General features: G+C 37.6%; 1 protein-coding gene across 1 annotated transcript in view; it reads right to left on the bottom strand.

The window, feature by feature from the left end:
• LOC109084320 (TOX high mobility group box family member 3-like) overlaps positions 1-17502 on the bottom strand; it is a 45150-nt gene that overhangs the window by 10553 nt on the left and 17095 nt on the right. Inside the window, exon 2 of the mRNA XM_042760344.1 lies at positions 6887-6949. Coding sequence (XP_042616278.1) covers positions 6887-6949 — 63 coding nt within the window. The remainder of the gene's footprint in view (positions 1-6886; positions 6950-17502) is intronic.

Raw genomic sequence — 17502 nt, 5'->3', positions numbered from 1 at the left:
TTAACATGCATTTTAATGCAGCACACATTTTCTGTTTCAGGGTTTCTGCGGGTCTTTAAAAAGTCTTAAAAGGTCTTAAATTTAGTTGTATCATATTTAAGGCCTTAAAAGTCTTAAAATGGTACAAGAAAGTCTTAATTATGATTTCAGGAGGTCTTAAATTTGAGAAGGAAAATACAAGAATTGCGATATGGCTTAATGTGAAAATTAAACTTCAAAAGGGGATGATTTCATTGAATAAATATGAGTGCTGCACATTTCAAAGTCAGCTGCTGCGCCATCTGCTGGCAGAAAATGAATTTGCATTTTCAATAAGCCTGTCTACTGTTTTTGTTCAGACCAATGCGAACATTCACCCATGTTTTTATGCAGCAAAGGTGTAGTTGTAAATGTGACCTGGTAGATCGATACAAAGATAACGCATTATAAAAATCTGTGTTGAGTATGGTTCACTAATAATAAACATACATTTGCATAAAGCATCCATGCCCATGTTGATTAGAGTATTAAAAACTTGAAAAGTATTAATTTAAGGTACATTTAGACCAGATAAAAATGTGCGATTAAGTTAACTTATGACAATCATGCGATAAATCATGATTAAATATTTTAATCTATTGACAGCCCTATTGGAGAAACATTTAATTTTAGAGCTGTGAAGTATATGATGACCAGAGCAGAAAATATAACAAAACGTATTTAATACTTGTTTTTTTTTAACTTTTTTAAAATTCTAAACTTGATGTTTATTCTGACCCAAACCATGCATTCTCCATGAAACAGGATGTGAAACAAGATGTCTGACTCTGAAATACAATAATGTGTGACTATCAAACTAGCAGGACAAAATAAAAGCTGCTTAAATCAAGCTGGATGATGTTGGCTGGAGGAGAAAAGGAAGTGCAGGGAATGATGAGTTTAGAGAACGTTCACACAGATTTTGGCTGTCCAGAAGTGTTGCACTTTGTTCTTCTCAGTTGAGCACCTACAAATCTGCTCATCAAACCACCAAATCCCTCCGTCTCTGAATTACAGACTATCGTCACACTTAATTTGCTTATGTTGACTACCTGCTCTGTGCTCCTCATCGAGGAATTCACTAACCTCCACTCCTCACTCTCTTTTTCTTTGTCTCCCTCAATTTCTCGCTTTATGTATTTAGAACCTCGTTTCATGTTCAATCCTTTTCTTTATCTTCACTTTAATACTCTCAATGTGTTTCCTTCACTGCCTCGAAAAACATATCAACATCATGTCAACACACCATCCATCCTCTGAAGCTGCTTATCTTTCTTCCTGCTATCCCTCTATATCGTATCTTTCATATTCCCACTTCCTCATTCTCAACCTTCTGTCTTTCCAGTTTTATTCTTACTCTTTTGTTAAAGCATAAAGTGCACAGAAAATATAGCAACACTTTTTTTTTTTTTATTAGAGCATATTAATGTTCTTCTTAATTTAGTGCAAGAACACACACACACACACACACACACACACACTTGGTGGGACTATCCACTGACTTCTATATTTCTTATACTGAGCTAATGGTATAAATGGTATTATATGCTACACCTAAACCCAATCCTCACAAAAACCTTTTTGCATTTCAGATTTTAATGAAGATTTTTTTTGTATTTTTATTAAAACATTTTCTTCATGGCCATTGGCTGGTGACAATGTGGGTGATTTCAGGGGATCCTTACTATCCATATGGGGACATTTTCATATGTAGGCAAAACCTGACCACCATCCCCCATCCACACCCACACCCACCCACCCACACACACACACACACACACACACACATATAGAGACTCAAAGCTCATTCAATGCCTGTATGATGAGATCCAGCCGAGGGGTAAGGCTTATAATCAGCTCTTTTTTTCGTCACCTCTCACTCTTATTTCATTTTTTATGTGGCTCCATTCCAACATTTAACTTGCAGCATTTTTTCCACAGCTGTGAGCAACGGATCTTGTAAAGGCAGTGGTGAGTTTTGTCATAGTGAGGGCCAGGGGCTTGCAGTGCCTAACACATGTTCACATTATCTCCAACTAAAGCCATTAGTGGCCAGCCCAGCTCTGTTTCCCAGCTCTCCATTAACACACAAGCTACAAACTTATTTTCCCTCCCTGTGGCATTGGAGCAGTTAACAGTGTGTTAATCAAAACAGCAGCGTTGAGGCATTAATAATAAAAATTGTGTCATGAGATAAGAACGCTTCGGATATCATGCACATGGCAGGGATCACAAGACATCACTGATACTGAATTTAAAGGCCAACAAGGAACCAAAATAAAAAAGAGAGAGTGAGAGAGAGAGAGGAACTAAATAAAAAAGAATAATAAATACAAGATTGATAAAATAGAGGGAAACAGGATGAATGAATGATAGCAAAGCGGAGAAAACAGGAAGAGAGACGGAGAGAGTGGGGCTCTTTTCATTTACTTTACTTCATGACCTTTCTCTATGAATACGACCTGCAGTGCCAGCATGTTTTCACAGTACAATACCGCAGAGAGAAAGAAAGAGTGAGAAGGAGAGAGAGGGAGAGAAAAAGAGAGTGGCCCGACCTAAATGTCCCAACAACACACAGCTGTGCTGTAAGATCTGATACGACATTCAAAGATCAAATGTGAGGTACATATAGTCCCTTTCTTCATCTTTTTCACATCAGAGCATAACTAAAATGACTCTGACCTTTACAAATAAAAAAATAAAAACACCGAACACCTGACTGAACACAACGAGATGAGAGAGAGAAGGCAGAGATTAAATTAACACCTGCTCTTGGAGACATTGAGGTGGTGTGTGTGTGTGTGTGTGTGTGTAAATGAGAACTGACATATGGTTGTAGCATGACTTAAGTACAGAAGCTTTCAGCTGTCAGTGTAGCGCTGGTGTTGTGGGATGAGGTATTAGGTCACTGGAGAGTGTATTTGTGTGTGGTGAAAGATCAGATCAGTATGTGTAAAGTAGGCTCAATCTTCAGTTCAGGTGGAGGAAAGCACAGTTTTTACATATGTTCACACTTATTTGTTTTACGTTAGTGTTCTTGAATCAATTTGCCTTGCATGAGAAATATTCAAACAAACTCGTTCTTCTGTAAGTGAACTAAACTCTAAAAAAATAATAATTGAAGGTGGACTGAGACATTTTGAAAACTAAAGTAGACTAAAATAGATTTGACCTTCAATGTAAACGCAAGTAGACACTAGGCTTATTTTCATTCAGTTCACTTTTTGGTCCACTTAAAAGGTGAACCAAACTTGGGTGTCCTTGTTCAATAAAACAAATAAAAACAATTACTGATCTTTAGGCATTAATAAAACATCCTTATCATATTTAGCTTATTGCTTAGAATATAAATAGAATATGAATCCAATAAAACAGAACACACAGTACAGTTTTGGCAAAACCAATTGTGATAAATCAATAATGTTTATTACAAAAACATCATGAGATTAATCACAATTGATTTGAATTTACAAACAGCCTCAGGTTATACATACATCATCTGTACACTGAATACAATAGTGTAATATTTCTGTTATAATTTCATCACTTTACCTGGCACTGCAAGGCTGTCCAACCCTCAAGCCTTCATTAGTGCAGAACACCTTTGAGAGTTTACAGTAGTGTTTATTATTCTTTAATCTCCATAGACATAAATTAAGCACATCATCAAGGAGAACTATGCCTGCAATTATTTTCATTTGTATGCCAACCTGTAAAGGCCAAAACACTTTTAAATATTATGTGAAAAAAGACCCAAAAGTGAAAATTCTGTCATGATTTACTCAACCTCATGTCGTTCCAAACCTGAATGACTTGCTTTCTTCTGTGGAACATTTAAGCAATGTCTCTTTGTTTTCTTGTCTGTACAATGAAGGTCATCGGTAACTGAAACAGTTTGGTTAGCAACATGCTTTAAAATATCTTATTTTGTGTTGCATGCATGTTTGCATACATGTTTTAAACAAAATGAGCTTAAGCAAATGATGGCAGAATTTTGATTCTTGGGTGAACTATCCCTTTAATTCAACATAAACGAACAGATCTGATCTAAATACCCAACTTCCATCAACCCTAGTATGCTAAACTCAGATGACCAAGGTAAACCAACAGCAATGATTATGAAGCAGTAAGCCTTTTAACTTTGTATATTCGGTAAACTGATTCAGCAGAGACATAAGCAGCAGTTGTTAAAAGGCAGTGCATCACAATTACTGAGCATGATGGTTAGAAGGATCGATAGAGCAAAGCTCCTAACATTAGCGGAGCAGAGAGAAAGCGCTCCTCAGATGACAGTGGCAAAGACACTCAGAGTCCAACAGCAGCCATTCCAAATCCATTGCTTCATATACAGTAGTGATTACATGTGTGTAATGAGATTGTGTGTGATAAGTGATATTACTAAGTGGAACTGAATATGGCTATATCAGTTTCAGTTCAACAGCAGGAAGGAAGAGGTCAGCTTATCAAGCACTGTGATATACTGTTTCCATATCATGTTGCAGTACGATGTTCAAGATAATGTGGTTTATAATATTATATTTGAAATATTATTTAACTCATGATCAACCTGTATGAATTATTGACAACTTACGACTAAAAATTGCTATTTAAAAACTGTTAATTGGTGAACTGTTGGTTACCTTACTATATACTGTAAAAACTGTAAATGATTTAATATGGCATTATATGTAGTTTACTGCATAATTTATGGAAAAACTATGAATTACTTTAGAGTTTACAGTTAAAAACAACACGACATTCCCAAAAGACCCTGCGTGATAAATCATACATGATATTTTGTTTATATTGTTCAGTTATTTATGATATGTACATTTGCTATATTCACAGTTTTTTTTTTTTTTTTTTTTTACATTTTCAGTTATTGTTAATGTTTATTGAATTATTTTAGTGTCATGTGTTCCCCGATGGTGTTTTGTGTTTGTGTGTACAATATGACTCTGTGCATCATCTATACATGAGTATGAACAGGCCACTTATGATGAACTCTGATTCCATATGTATCATATTATCATTGTGGTTATTGGTACATTTTAAGTTAAAAAGCACACTGTGGTTGTAACTCAAGTTGATAAGGTAAATTAAAATGATATCACTTAATAAAAAATTTACATATAATATTAAAAAAAACGCAAACAAGCACCAACAAAAAATCAATATAAACCTAAAACAATTTCACACAATTTATACAAAACTAAGCTCTAAAAAACAGCCACTAAATTTCTTTTTTTACCCTAAGTTTAACAGGATAATTTTTACTTCAAATTTCTTTTTCAAAAGATAAAAAAAATTGATGTGTATATAAAAACCTGGTTTACATTAAAACTAATCTTATATACAGTATATTTGTGTCCATACACAAAGTGCAGAGTGTCAGACTCGGAGATACTTAGCCTCTCTCTCCTGGTCTCCCTCTCTCTCGCCTAAAGATGACACATTAAGCAGATTAATGAAAGAGCTAAAGCTCACAGAAAACCCATCACACTGTGAAATTACAGCACTCACTAGGGTAAAGTCCCTTTAATTTCTCTTCAGCTTGAGTTACAAGAAACAATATCCCCCTCCCACCCCCTACACATATGTGAAAAAGAGGAATTTAAATGTTAATGCTTTTAATTTCATTGTGTCATGTGTCATAATACTGCAATGCGAAGGAGCAAACATTATTTCTTAAGAAAAAATTTGACTGGGGGAAATTTTCCGTCAACACTCAGCAGCTCTACTTCCACTGCAGGTGCCAACTTGGAGCTTGGCCTCGGCAAAGGAACACTTTTATCAGAAGAATTTATGGAGATTGCAAGCAACTCGATCAAATGTGGATACAACTGCCTGTGACAAAGCTGTGGCTTCACCACCTAGACTTAAAATGAAAATGAAGCAAGAGGCCCACACTAACACATCATTTCCAAAAAATGTGCAACAAACACTCTTCACATGCACAGACATTATCTTTGCTTAGCCAGCATGAGTCTATCGATGTCGTTGAGACTGTGAGGAGAAGGAGATTTGCATTGGAAATGTGATGGAAATCGGGCAGTGGCAACAGTGAGTGTAACAATGAGTGACAACACATACTGTAAGGGGCCTGTATACAATCATACACAGATAGTGAGGCCAGCCTTAGATACACAACCTGTGATTTGCAGTGTATATTGTCCGACTCACTGACAGGGGATAAAAAAATGATGGATAGAAAGAGTGACTTTTGTGAGAGGTGCCACTTTTCTTTCCTTTTCTAGCTTGATGCTATCTTTAAATGATCATGGGGACAGGTGTTTACATACACACTCCTTCCGCCGTCACCAGAGCCTGACGGCAGCTTTCACCTGGAGCATATCTGCAGGATGTGAGCACCTGTGGTATATCTCCCTGCAAAAGCAACCCTAATCCCATCTCAACGCTCAATACCCCCTGTGCTCCTCAACCTCCGGTCAGCACTGAGCCGGTCACTCTGTTAACACTAAGCACTGATACATAAACATACCAGATCCACTGGTATCATTCAGTCAGATTTTAACATCGGGAGCGTATGTGTATGAACATGTTGCCGCTGGCGTAACGAGCTATAAGCTTTAAGGGTTTTGGCTGTGGAAAATCCCAAAGCAGTTCAGGAAGGCATGTAGGGAGCTAATCGTGTTTTATGTAAATGCAGCAGCTGCACACCTGCTGCTGAAATTAATCATTTTATTTGAACATACAGAGGCATGCATGCTAAATTAATTGACTTTGTTTTAAAACAATAAATGGTTAGACATGAAAATGACTGTTTAGTCATTCCAGAATAATATGGCTCATGGCATAAACTAACAATCCATGGAAATGTAAAGGATATCCTCAAGCATATACTCACATCTCCTACTAATAGAGCTCCATTGGCATCAGCCATGTTCATGTAGTTGTTGTTATTCCCAAACTGCAAAAGAAGAAAAAAAGAATGCATTAGTTATTTCAGTTGCCATCTCCTCTCACTCTCCAATTCACTGTAGTCTAATTGTGCAGTCACCGTATAAGAATTAAATTAGCTTTATATGCACAAAATAGTAGGGTTGGGAATTTAATTATAAAAGAATTGATTCTTTGATTCTGAGGAGTGGGGATTGGAGATTTAATCATTTTAAAGGGGTCATGAACTGAGAAATCAAAATGTCCTCAATCTTTTGACATAGAAGAGGTCATTGTGCTATAAATACATTCTGTAAGTTTCAGAACTCAGATAAACTTTATTAGATGAACGTTACTTTTAATGAAGTTCCAGACCACGTAAGAACTTGATCCTTTTTCATTTTTTTTACTCCGGATTCGTTTACAAACAGGGCACAATTCGACACAGGATTTTCAGAAAGATTGAAACTAAAAGACGATGCAGTGCCGACTATATTGGATCTGACAGTAATGTCGCACCACACAAGTGTGAGTAACTCTTTTTATTACATGGTCACTATGGCTTTGTCTGTTTTTACAGATCGTTTGATATGCAGTGAGTTTTTGTGTTTTTAACCTAAATCACAGCAGCGTCCATCTATGAAGGATGTAGGATGTCAAACATACACAACTGTTACTCAATCATAGCAGCGTTTACTTCCGAGTCTACAATCCTCCACGTCTATTTCAAACAGGGCATTCCGATGAGAGGGTCAAAACAGGACAAAAAATAGCCTATTACTTTTAAATTATGAAGGTTTTTTTTTTTTTTTAATGTAGAAGTCTTGATAACATTATAAGTGGACCTCAGAGAACATTACAAAATAAGAAAAAACAAACGCTGCTCGTGACCCCTTTAAAGAGCGAGGTCATGACTTTTTATTTTAAATGATTTGTTGGTCTTCACTTACAAAAGTCTGTGTTGCACTGGTAAATAATAGTGCTGTTAAATATATATTAAATTAATATAATATAATGAAATGAAATGAAAATAAATGTAATTATTTATTGAAAAGTACCTGGTTTATTTTTAACTATATATGTTGACTGTATTTTACTTCTTGCATGAGATATCCTAAATCTAATTCGATGTTTGGTCGAAATAATAATAATAAAAAAAAAAAATCACAAATACATAAAGTTACAATGAGAACAGATAACACAATTATTTTAAAATACAGATTTAAAAGTATGATAATAATTACTTGAACTAAAATGTACCTGCACATAAATGATATCGGAAATATTTTTTCTATCTTGGAAAGCGGTACCCAAACGGTTCATTGATTAGTTCACCCCTCATGTAAATGAGGAAGTATCCCAGTTTCTAATTCGCCTCACGTCATCTTTTACTGTAATGCATCAGTGGGACAGCTAGGTGTGGCTTGCTATCTGTCATGCAGAGACTAATTTTGCATTACAAAAGTGGGGGAGAGTCAAACAGTCGTTTTACTAATCTGAAATACCCACACAGGCTGATGAAAGATCTTGGTTTATTACAGTAGGTGAACACAGAGGAGCTGTGAAAACAATGTGAAAACAATCAATAATTTGCGTAAAAACTGAGGGTACATACTGTACAGTATATTCAGGTCATTTTTTAACATGTGAAAATATGATTGGATGGTGATGGTGTTTATTGTACAGTACATCCATGTAGTTTTCTACAGCTTCCTTTCTAAATGGAGCTCTTTTCTTTATTCTGTATGTACCGCTCTAAATCAAACGTGATGGCAAATTGTTGAAATGGCAGGCATCCTATCTTTTCTTCCGAGACACAAACACACTGACAGGTAGGAACAATGGAAAAGCAAAATGAGGAATTATGGGTTAGCAGCTGGAGAGCCAGCACAGAGGGCCCTCTATAACCAGACAAATCATGCATACACACACAGACACACACACACACACACACACATGTGAGGACCAAGCACACACACAAACATCAACCACAACAGCCTGAAGGCCATGATTCAACTGTGCATCCAACAGCAAGCTTTTGTCTGTTTAAAACAAAGTGATTCCTTCAGATGTTACACAACCAGAAGAGTTGGAATAAGAGAGAAAAAGGACTTTCTTATCTTATTGTGGAGGGCAAACAATTGCAGGAACAAATTAAGATCAGAGCAAAATGAGAAGAGCATTAATTTATTTTTCCCTTGCTTTGTTCTCTCTCTCCCCCTCATCTTTTTGTCTGAGTGGTTAGTATGCGAATGTAATTACCGAAGGAACTGTAGCTAATCAACTGCGAATGGTATCCATTAATTAGTCTATGCCCTGGAGAGAGAGTGAGCAAGAGAAAGAGTGGGAGGGGGGGACAAAAAAAGAACGAGCTGATATGTTAAAAGTCTAACCAGCACATACACACGTATACCAGTGCACAACGCAAACACACACACGGGTCTTGCAGCAGCTGCAGGACTTGAAGAGCAGGTGTTTTGGGCTGAGGAGGCCTTTTGGAGCTCTCACCTGGTGCATCTATACTAAAGAGGAACACCACGCTGCCTTGCACAATACAGCACCATAATGTCAGCGCCATAATGTCGCGCTGAAAACAGAAACCCTGAAAAATGACCATTATTCCATACAGTGTTTGTTCTGCTCTTTTTTGTTGTTATTAAACACTCTTCTGACCATATCAGTGAGAGTCTGCTGTCGGTGGTCCAGTTTTCTGTTGGACTCTCTCCTTAGGTCACATTTAGTCCTATCCATTTAAATACATGATGGTGAATTGGTGTTGCTTGAGAGTAGTATGAAAAAAGAAAATGGTTTCTGCTTTTTAACATGTCTCTGTAGAGAAAAACGAGTTTTAGGAGCAACCAATGGGGAGAGAGACAGATAGAAAGGTCTTTGACTAAACATCTCATTAAAAGAGAAGAATTACCCCTCACCCCACATTCCAAAAATGGAGAATTAAAAAAAAAGAAAAGTAATAAAGCAACTCAATTTAATTGCAGCACTGTTTAGAGTCAACATGGAATTTTCAAATAAAACTGGTATTTTTTGGAAAAAATCATCAATGCAATTTATTCAAAAGAATAAAGGGTTTGTCTTCATAATCCTTAAATCAAAACAGAATAATTTGGTCATTCTTTGAAACAAGTTTCTGTTTCTGCTGATATCACTTAGCCCACTCAGGCTATCAGATAATGTTAATTAACACTCTTAAAAGGGGGGGTTCACAGAGATGCTTTTTTTTTTAAGAAACTTTATTTTAAGAGTAAATAATCAAATATCATTTGCATTGTTTTAACTCACATTCGGTCTTGTTTTATTCTGGTATTGAACATATTTTTATGATCCAATTGGTTCAACCACACACTTATTCATCATTAAATATCCAGTTTCACTCTAAAATAAGTTCCATTACAGAAAATGGGTTAAGGACGGCAAATAATATTGACTTTACCAATTAAATTAGAAAAAGATCACTTTTTGAGAAAGTTAAAAATAAAGAAAAACAGGGAGATGAATGGATTGTGTGTGTGAGAGAGAGATCTATTAAATCAGAGACAGAGAGAGAACACAAGGTGGTTTCTGGGAATGTGGAAAAAAGTTCACGCCTCATTTCATCACCTATGTGGGTCTACATAATACAAACGGCAAGGGGAAAGAAGTGTGTGTGTGTGTGTGTGTGTGTGTGTGTGTGTGTGTGTGTGTGTGTGTGTGTACACAGGCTTTAAGTTATCCATTCACACCATCAGCATTCACTCTTTTTTAAATCCCATTACCTGCCTCTCTGCCTCGCATCACTGACACATGCAGATCTACAACTCATGAATATTCATTGAACAAAGATTACTCTCAAATGGATAACACAGAAGGACAAGAAGTGCTGCTTTAAATCACCTCTCACCTGTCAGCTGTACATTTAACAACTAATGCCGATTAACAGAAATATAATAACAAGAGCTTTTAGGAAACAGAAGTTAGTGTGAATGGAAACAGACACAGGGGGTGTTGTTGTCACTCTTGGCTCTCTTCAGTGAGAAAGCAGACCCTCTCATGTTCATGGCAGGGTGGGATTGAGCCAGATGCCAAATGAGATTAGCCGTGATGGGAGGATGAGACAAACTGAAAGAATGAAAGAGAGAATGCTGTAAATGGGTCAGATCAGACAATGGAGCCTCTGTAATTAACAAGATGAGAGCAATGCAAAAACTACCTCTGCCTCGTTAGTGAACAGTAACAAGCTCAAGACACGCCCCCGTTAGGGATAAGTTACAATAGATGACTAGTCAACTATTCATTCAACAACCAACTAGTCGATTAATTACATCAAGTAATAGTTAGTTGTTGTTTTTCTTTTCAGAAAATCTTTTATGAGATATTACAGAACCGACACAACACAAACACAATCCACTTGAGAAGAATGTGACCATGACCAACAGCCTGTTTGAAGAATCACTGAGGTCACATGATCATTATCTACGAATGGGAAAATTGAACACAAGTACTGCAGTGTGATGCATATCTGAGTTTACTTTATTATAAAAATATAACACTTTGAGAAAGGAATTATCTTTGGTATTTTAAGGGAGACAGTAATTCTCAGCCTCTAAGATGGCGTGAATAACAAACAATATAAGCAGCACACACAAACTTAAAACAACATAAGTACACACAGTTCAGGGAGGTAAATGTGTAAACTGACATCTTTGTCCAGCAGGCCCACACAAAGAGCCTAAAGCAGGGCTGTTCTGATCCGCAGGAGAAATCGATCACTAAAAGTCAGTTTAAAGCTAAAATCATTACATGAAAGCACTGCACACAGAGAGAATACAATCACACTGACAGAGACTCTCTTTAGACAGTCACCTCTTCCTCTCATCTCTCTCCTTCATGCTCTCGCTCCCTCTCTCCCTCATTTTCCTTCTCTCTCCTGTGCTTTGTTATTCTGCTATTGCATTCTGCTATACCCCAGTTTATTTAAAAACAAGTACATCTGGGTGTATAGGGCCATTTATAAATGAAAACTGCAATACTTGAAATTTATTGCTGTAGAAGCTGGCCTTTTGCAAACATATCAGGAAGAGAGATAAACAGAAGATCTGGATTAGTGCACCGATGCCAAAAGAGCTACAAGTGGCAACAACGAAATCTGAGAGCTACTTGAGACTTTTCCCACCAGATGAGAGATATGAAATGGATCCATTTACAAGTTCTTGTGTTTTCATCCACTGAGCTTTCAGTACAACAGGCATTTATACCCCTGTAATACATAAAGAGGGAGGATCGAATGCAAATTAAAAGGAGTAAATTTGACATCGAAAAACATGGGTTGACTATAATAAACTAAGCATGTGTTACAAAACACTCAAAGCAGTTTTAGTAGTAGTAGTAAAATTATTATTATTATTAGATTAAATGATAATGCAACATGTCCTATGTGGACACACATCTTCATGGTAAAACATGCCATACAATATAAGTTGTCACACAAGAGTACACTAGGGAACGTCACCTCCTTCCACCCTAGCATCTGTTTCTGCTATGTAACAGAGCCGGACGTACCATGGGGAATGCCATTAATCTGAGGTATTTAGATAAGGCGAAACAGTCCTGTTGTCTTGTCTAAATACCTCTGATTAATGACAACCTCTGTAACTTCCTGTGCTGGAGTCATAGGTCAGTTATTCTATTTCAATTCTTACAGAAAAGCTTTAAAGAGAGCCCTGACTAGCTGAAGCTTCATCTTTGATCTCGATTGGCAAAGCACTGGCTCTGTGCCACAGAAAAGCTATAGCTGGATATAGCTTCAGAGATTTTCACAACAGAACAGAACATCCAGTTACACACTCACGCACACACACACACGGAAGTGAACACGGTTTATGTGTATGCTGACTTGCACCTAATTTTATTTCAGATTTTGGAATGTACCAACAAGCCCTGTATAATAAAAAAATATGCAATAAAAAGTGTACCCTATAAAAAAAATGTTAAATGCATTTTCATATTACCAAGATACTCTGTGCAACTGTGCACTGTGCAACTTCCAAGGCAGCATTTTCTATTATATTCATCATTTCCATGACTAATTTCTCCAAGTGTGTATATTTAGCCGTTATATACTGTACATTTCCTTTATTGCTGTTTGGATACATCTGCAGTGCTCTTCCTGCCAGTTGTTCAGTCTTTTTAATTCTGTGAAACACAAACTGTTAAGAGCCGGCTCATACATCAGCTTATTATTCTAGCGAATACTCCACCATATTAAACAAATGGATCAGCCCACAGCTGCAGAGAGAAGCCTGCATGAGGGGCCAGAGTTTATTGTCTAATTTAAATCTTGGCTGTATTCCCGGGCCAGTGCCACATTCCAATTTGTGGCTGTGTAGCCTGGCGCCACTGACAGGAGTCCTTCTGAAAACACAGTTATGGCCGCCCTCCAGAAATGTGTCGAGAAACAAAGCAATCAACAGGTTGTGGAAGATTAACAACGTGGTTGATATAAATTAGCCTGAATAATGAAAACGGTTTATAGGTTTTGTGCCACACAGACCGCTTACACCTATTGTGTGTTCACACACAGCTGTATGGAAAGAGAGGTCTTGCTCACATATGAAAGCCAAACAGTGCTCCAGGCTTCATGCTAAAAAATAGAAAAAATATGAAAAACGAACCACTAGAGGCATTCAAGTGAATCAATAGGCATTCCATATCGAGCAATGTTTACACCTGAACTGTCATCTTTGTCATTGCATTTTCAAAGGAGGGATAAGATTGCGATGGAAGTAGTACAGAAATTACAATTCCTAATCTTCTCTATTCACTTCTGGTCATTATGTTGACACTCTGAGAGCCCAGGAATAAAAGAGCTATAAGGATTTCCACATATATGCCCTAAAATTATTCCACTCTTGAAGAAAGTGTGACAGCACAGAGATCAAAGAGAAACTGAAATAAAACAGAGAATTACTGAAACTGTGCCACATCGTTAAAAGGGTTTCATGCAGTGTGGATGGAGAGAACTTATCTTCAGCAACAAAGTAGTTTTTAAGAGAACAGAAGAGACAGTGGAAATCATCCTGTGAGTGATTCTGGCACTACAACAACAACAAACTAAATCGGAGGAGTCAGAGAACATGTCAATCACACGACAGAAATTTGACCTCATCAAAACTTTTTAAATGCAACTTATGATAAAATCAAATACTAAACTTAAATAATTCAACCATATTGCTTACAAAATAATAAAGTCCATTATGCACTGGAGTCCAGAAAACTGTACAGTCTTTCACCGCAAGGACATCATGCAATTTTATCCCATTTTACAGTAAAAAGTCTGAAAAGGGGGTCAATAACAGATCCTATATCTGAGTCTTGACCTCTGTTACAGGCCAAATGGGAAAACTGCTATACTAAAATAACAGATTGGCCAAAGCGCACAAAACATTCCACAGCACATGTAGACACTGTCCACCTCCATCTGTCTTCATTAGGTCAGTGTTTGACCCATTTCTCTGCATCTGAAGAGGTCTTCTGGGGCCTTCTGTGTACTCCTAACACTGTTAGCGTGGATATTTTGAAAGCAGTAACCTCAAAACAGCACAGCCAGCCAATTTACGGCAACAGCAGGACTGGTGAAGACAATGGCAAGCGGCTAATCTCAGCCTAAGAGCAAAGAGACAGAGGAAAGGTCTGACATGGAATGCATCATCTGAGGATGGTGGGAAAAGAGAGAGACTGCTTCCATACTTCCTCTTGGGTGATGAAGAGATGTTATTGATAAAAAAATAAAATTAAAATAAATTCATTAATTTACATAAAAGAGATCAATGCTAGTTTTCTGACTGGTCCCAAACCCAGATGTCAGATTTTCAGGACAGATCATGACTAGTCAATCGCAAGACTCGTTACAATTATTAGTACTGAACTAATGTAGATCCAGACAAAGAACTGGCCTAAAAGAAAATTTTTTAGAGGGACTTAGCAGAGATAAACATGTTAAACATTTTGATTAAAAAGGATAATGCAGGATACTCTTATTTGTGTAGTACAAATTCCAATTCCAAACAGTTTGAACATTTTTGCTCCTTCTTGTACTGCACATCCACACTTAAAACCTCCAAATTGACCACAGCAGAGATGAAGACAGTTTTATTTTCATTCACGTCTCCCACTCATCCTCAACCGTTCCAATTAAAATCAGAGTGACTGATTGAGTATAATCGTAGCCAGAGGCATGACGTTTAAACACTGGCAGACTCGCTGTCAGTGTGGACTTGTCATGTACAACAAAGCATGTTTAAAGCATAATTGAGGCCAGATGGCTGAATCTGGTGCCAAGACAGACAGGCAGTCCATATGCATGGCCACAGAGTATCAGTATGACTGTAATCAAAAATCGCACAAGTGTCTGTCAGACAAGTCTTTTCACTCAGCGTGCTATTTTTTTTAAATCTGCAGACAACATTCACCTCTAAGGCCTGCTGCGGTAGTGCAACAGAAGCCTTCAATTAGCACTACGTGGCAATACACAGTCCTTCACTTCAGTAACATGCTCTCTGTACGTGCACATGAGAGCACTCCGCTTCTTTCCGTGGCTAAATGATGAAAGTGGTCTTTTTGTGTGTGTTCTACAATGCTGAAGTCAGTCGCTAGTCCAGGGTTTTATTAAAAGGGATCCAGAGACCCCCCAGGAGGATGGGGTCCACTGAAAATTTTTAAGAAAAATTATGTTTGGTGTAGTCAAAGTTAACTGTAAACTGGAACAACATTTATTGTGAAAAGTGTTATACAAACATTTTAGATTAATTAAAAAGAAAAACATTTAATTGATTTATGAATCTAACATCTCATCATGCTGTTTTTCACATATAAATAGGTTTGTGTGCATGAAAAGTTTTTTTACAAATGAACCCCATAATGACGGTCTAAAATAGTATATAAAAAACAACTGAAAACTGAAGAAAAGAACTGATGAAATCAGTAATTTACCATCAAGAGTCAACAATGAACACTTTATTGGCTGACCACAAATATGTTGGATGCCAAATATTTTGGTCTGCCAAATCACTGAAATATGACTGACAGTGAAGCACAACATTAACCATCGCTTCGTATTACTCCGTGAAAAGAAAAATATTCTAAACGGCCTCATAAAATCTGAATAGTCCACGTAATCCCATCTGGGTAATTCTGCAGTGAAAACTCTGGCATCATTTCAGTAAACTTTTCTGCCAGTAACAGCAATCCCTGTATTAATCTCTCTCATCAAATCGACAGGACCGCCAGAACGTCTGGAGCAGCGCCTCTGCCATCGCACTTTATGAATTATATAGAAATAGAATATAACATTGCACACACGGTCCAAAACATACAGGCAATGCTCTGGGGCCTAATTTGTCATTGTTATTCAAGTGCTTGCTCACCTCACACTTAAAACAAAATCCTCCTAGATTCTAATTAAGCTCTAAGGTACCTCCCAAGGGCTCTACTTTGGCAAAGAAAAGCACTTTGATTTATGTAGCACTTTAGGCCCGCCTGTTGCAAACACACACGTGATAAATATGAGCATAGAGCAATTACTCATATTTGTTAATTAACTCCCGCTAACAATGTTTTCCTCCACAATGTAATGAAAACACAGCAGATTGAACACAAATATGCCCTGTTATTTCATGTCTCCACCTACATGCAATTAAGATGAAAATAATTTGCTGCCACAGAGCCCTCGCTATGAGGGGGAACTTCCACGGCATACCAAATAAAAGCCGTTTACCCAGCACAAGCAGCAATCACATGGAACTGATAGGCTTTAAATGCTGTAATTAGCTCTCAACCTTGTGGCTGTCCAACTGCATCCCACTAATGTGCGAACACATGCACTTGTGAATTACTTCAAATATCACAGCTCTCCTCTGAAGCCCTTTAGCCTCAGTTAGACAGGGGCCAGACACTCTCTAGCTCTCTCTCGAATAAAGAGAAGATAGCTTAGCGATCTTTTCGAGGAATGCCGTACAAGTAGATTGTATCCTACAGCACCACTATATTGAGAACAAAGATGTTAAACACAGAGGTCTCACATGCCAAGGCAGTGAAAACCTATATAGCTAAATCAGATCCCTATATGAACACAACACTGCCTGTCATTTACACAGAATGTTTCTATACTGAAGAGACATTGTTTATATGCTCAACCCACAAAGATTACACTGATAACAATTCACTCTCTCACTAGTGGCACAGAACAAAATGCCTATTCAAACCAGGGGACGTCAAACAGCTTGGACTCCACCCCAATGCTTAATTAGTAGCGATCATGGCCTTCTTTTACATGCCAGTGCTTGGTGAGGGTAGTTGAACTCAGGAGTGGATTGAGCCCACGTGTAAACAGAGCTTTGGAGATTCCGGTCTCTGGGGCTCTGACATGTCGCTCAGAGGAGCATGGGGAGATGAATGCTCTCATACAAGCTTTATCAGGGTGAGTGAGAAGGGTAATGATCCTAAAACAATCTACCATTGGGGGTTTTACAGAGTGTAAGACAGACTCCATAGCGCACTGTCCAGTGGTCCAAGTGAACCGATGTTAACATTGCA

This window comes from Cyprinus carpio, chromosome A7, assembly GCF_018340385.1.
Source record: "Cyprinus carpio isolate SPL01 chromosome A7, ASM1834038v1, whole genome shotgun sequence".
Classification (NCBI taxonomy): domain Eukaryota; kingdom Metazoa; phylum Chordata; class Actinopteri; order Cypriniformes; family Cyprinidae; genus Cyprinus; species Cyprinus carpio.
The sequence above is the reverse complement of the archived record's forward strand: the minus strand, read 5'-3'. Positions and strand labels throughout refer to the sequence as shown.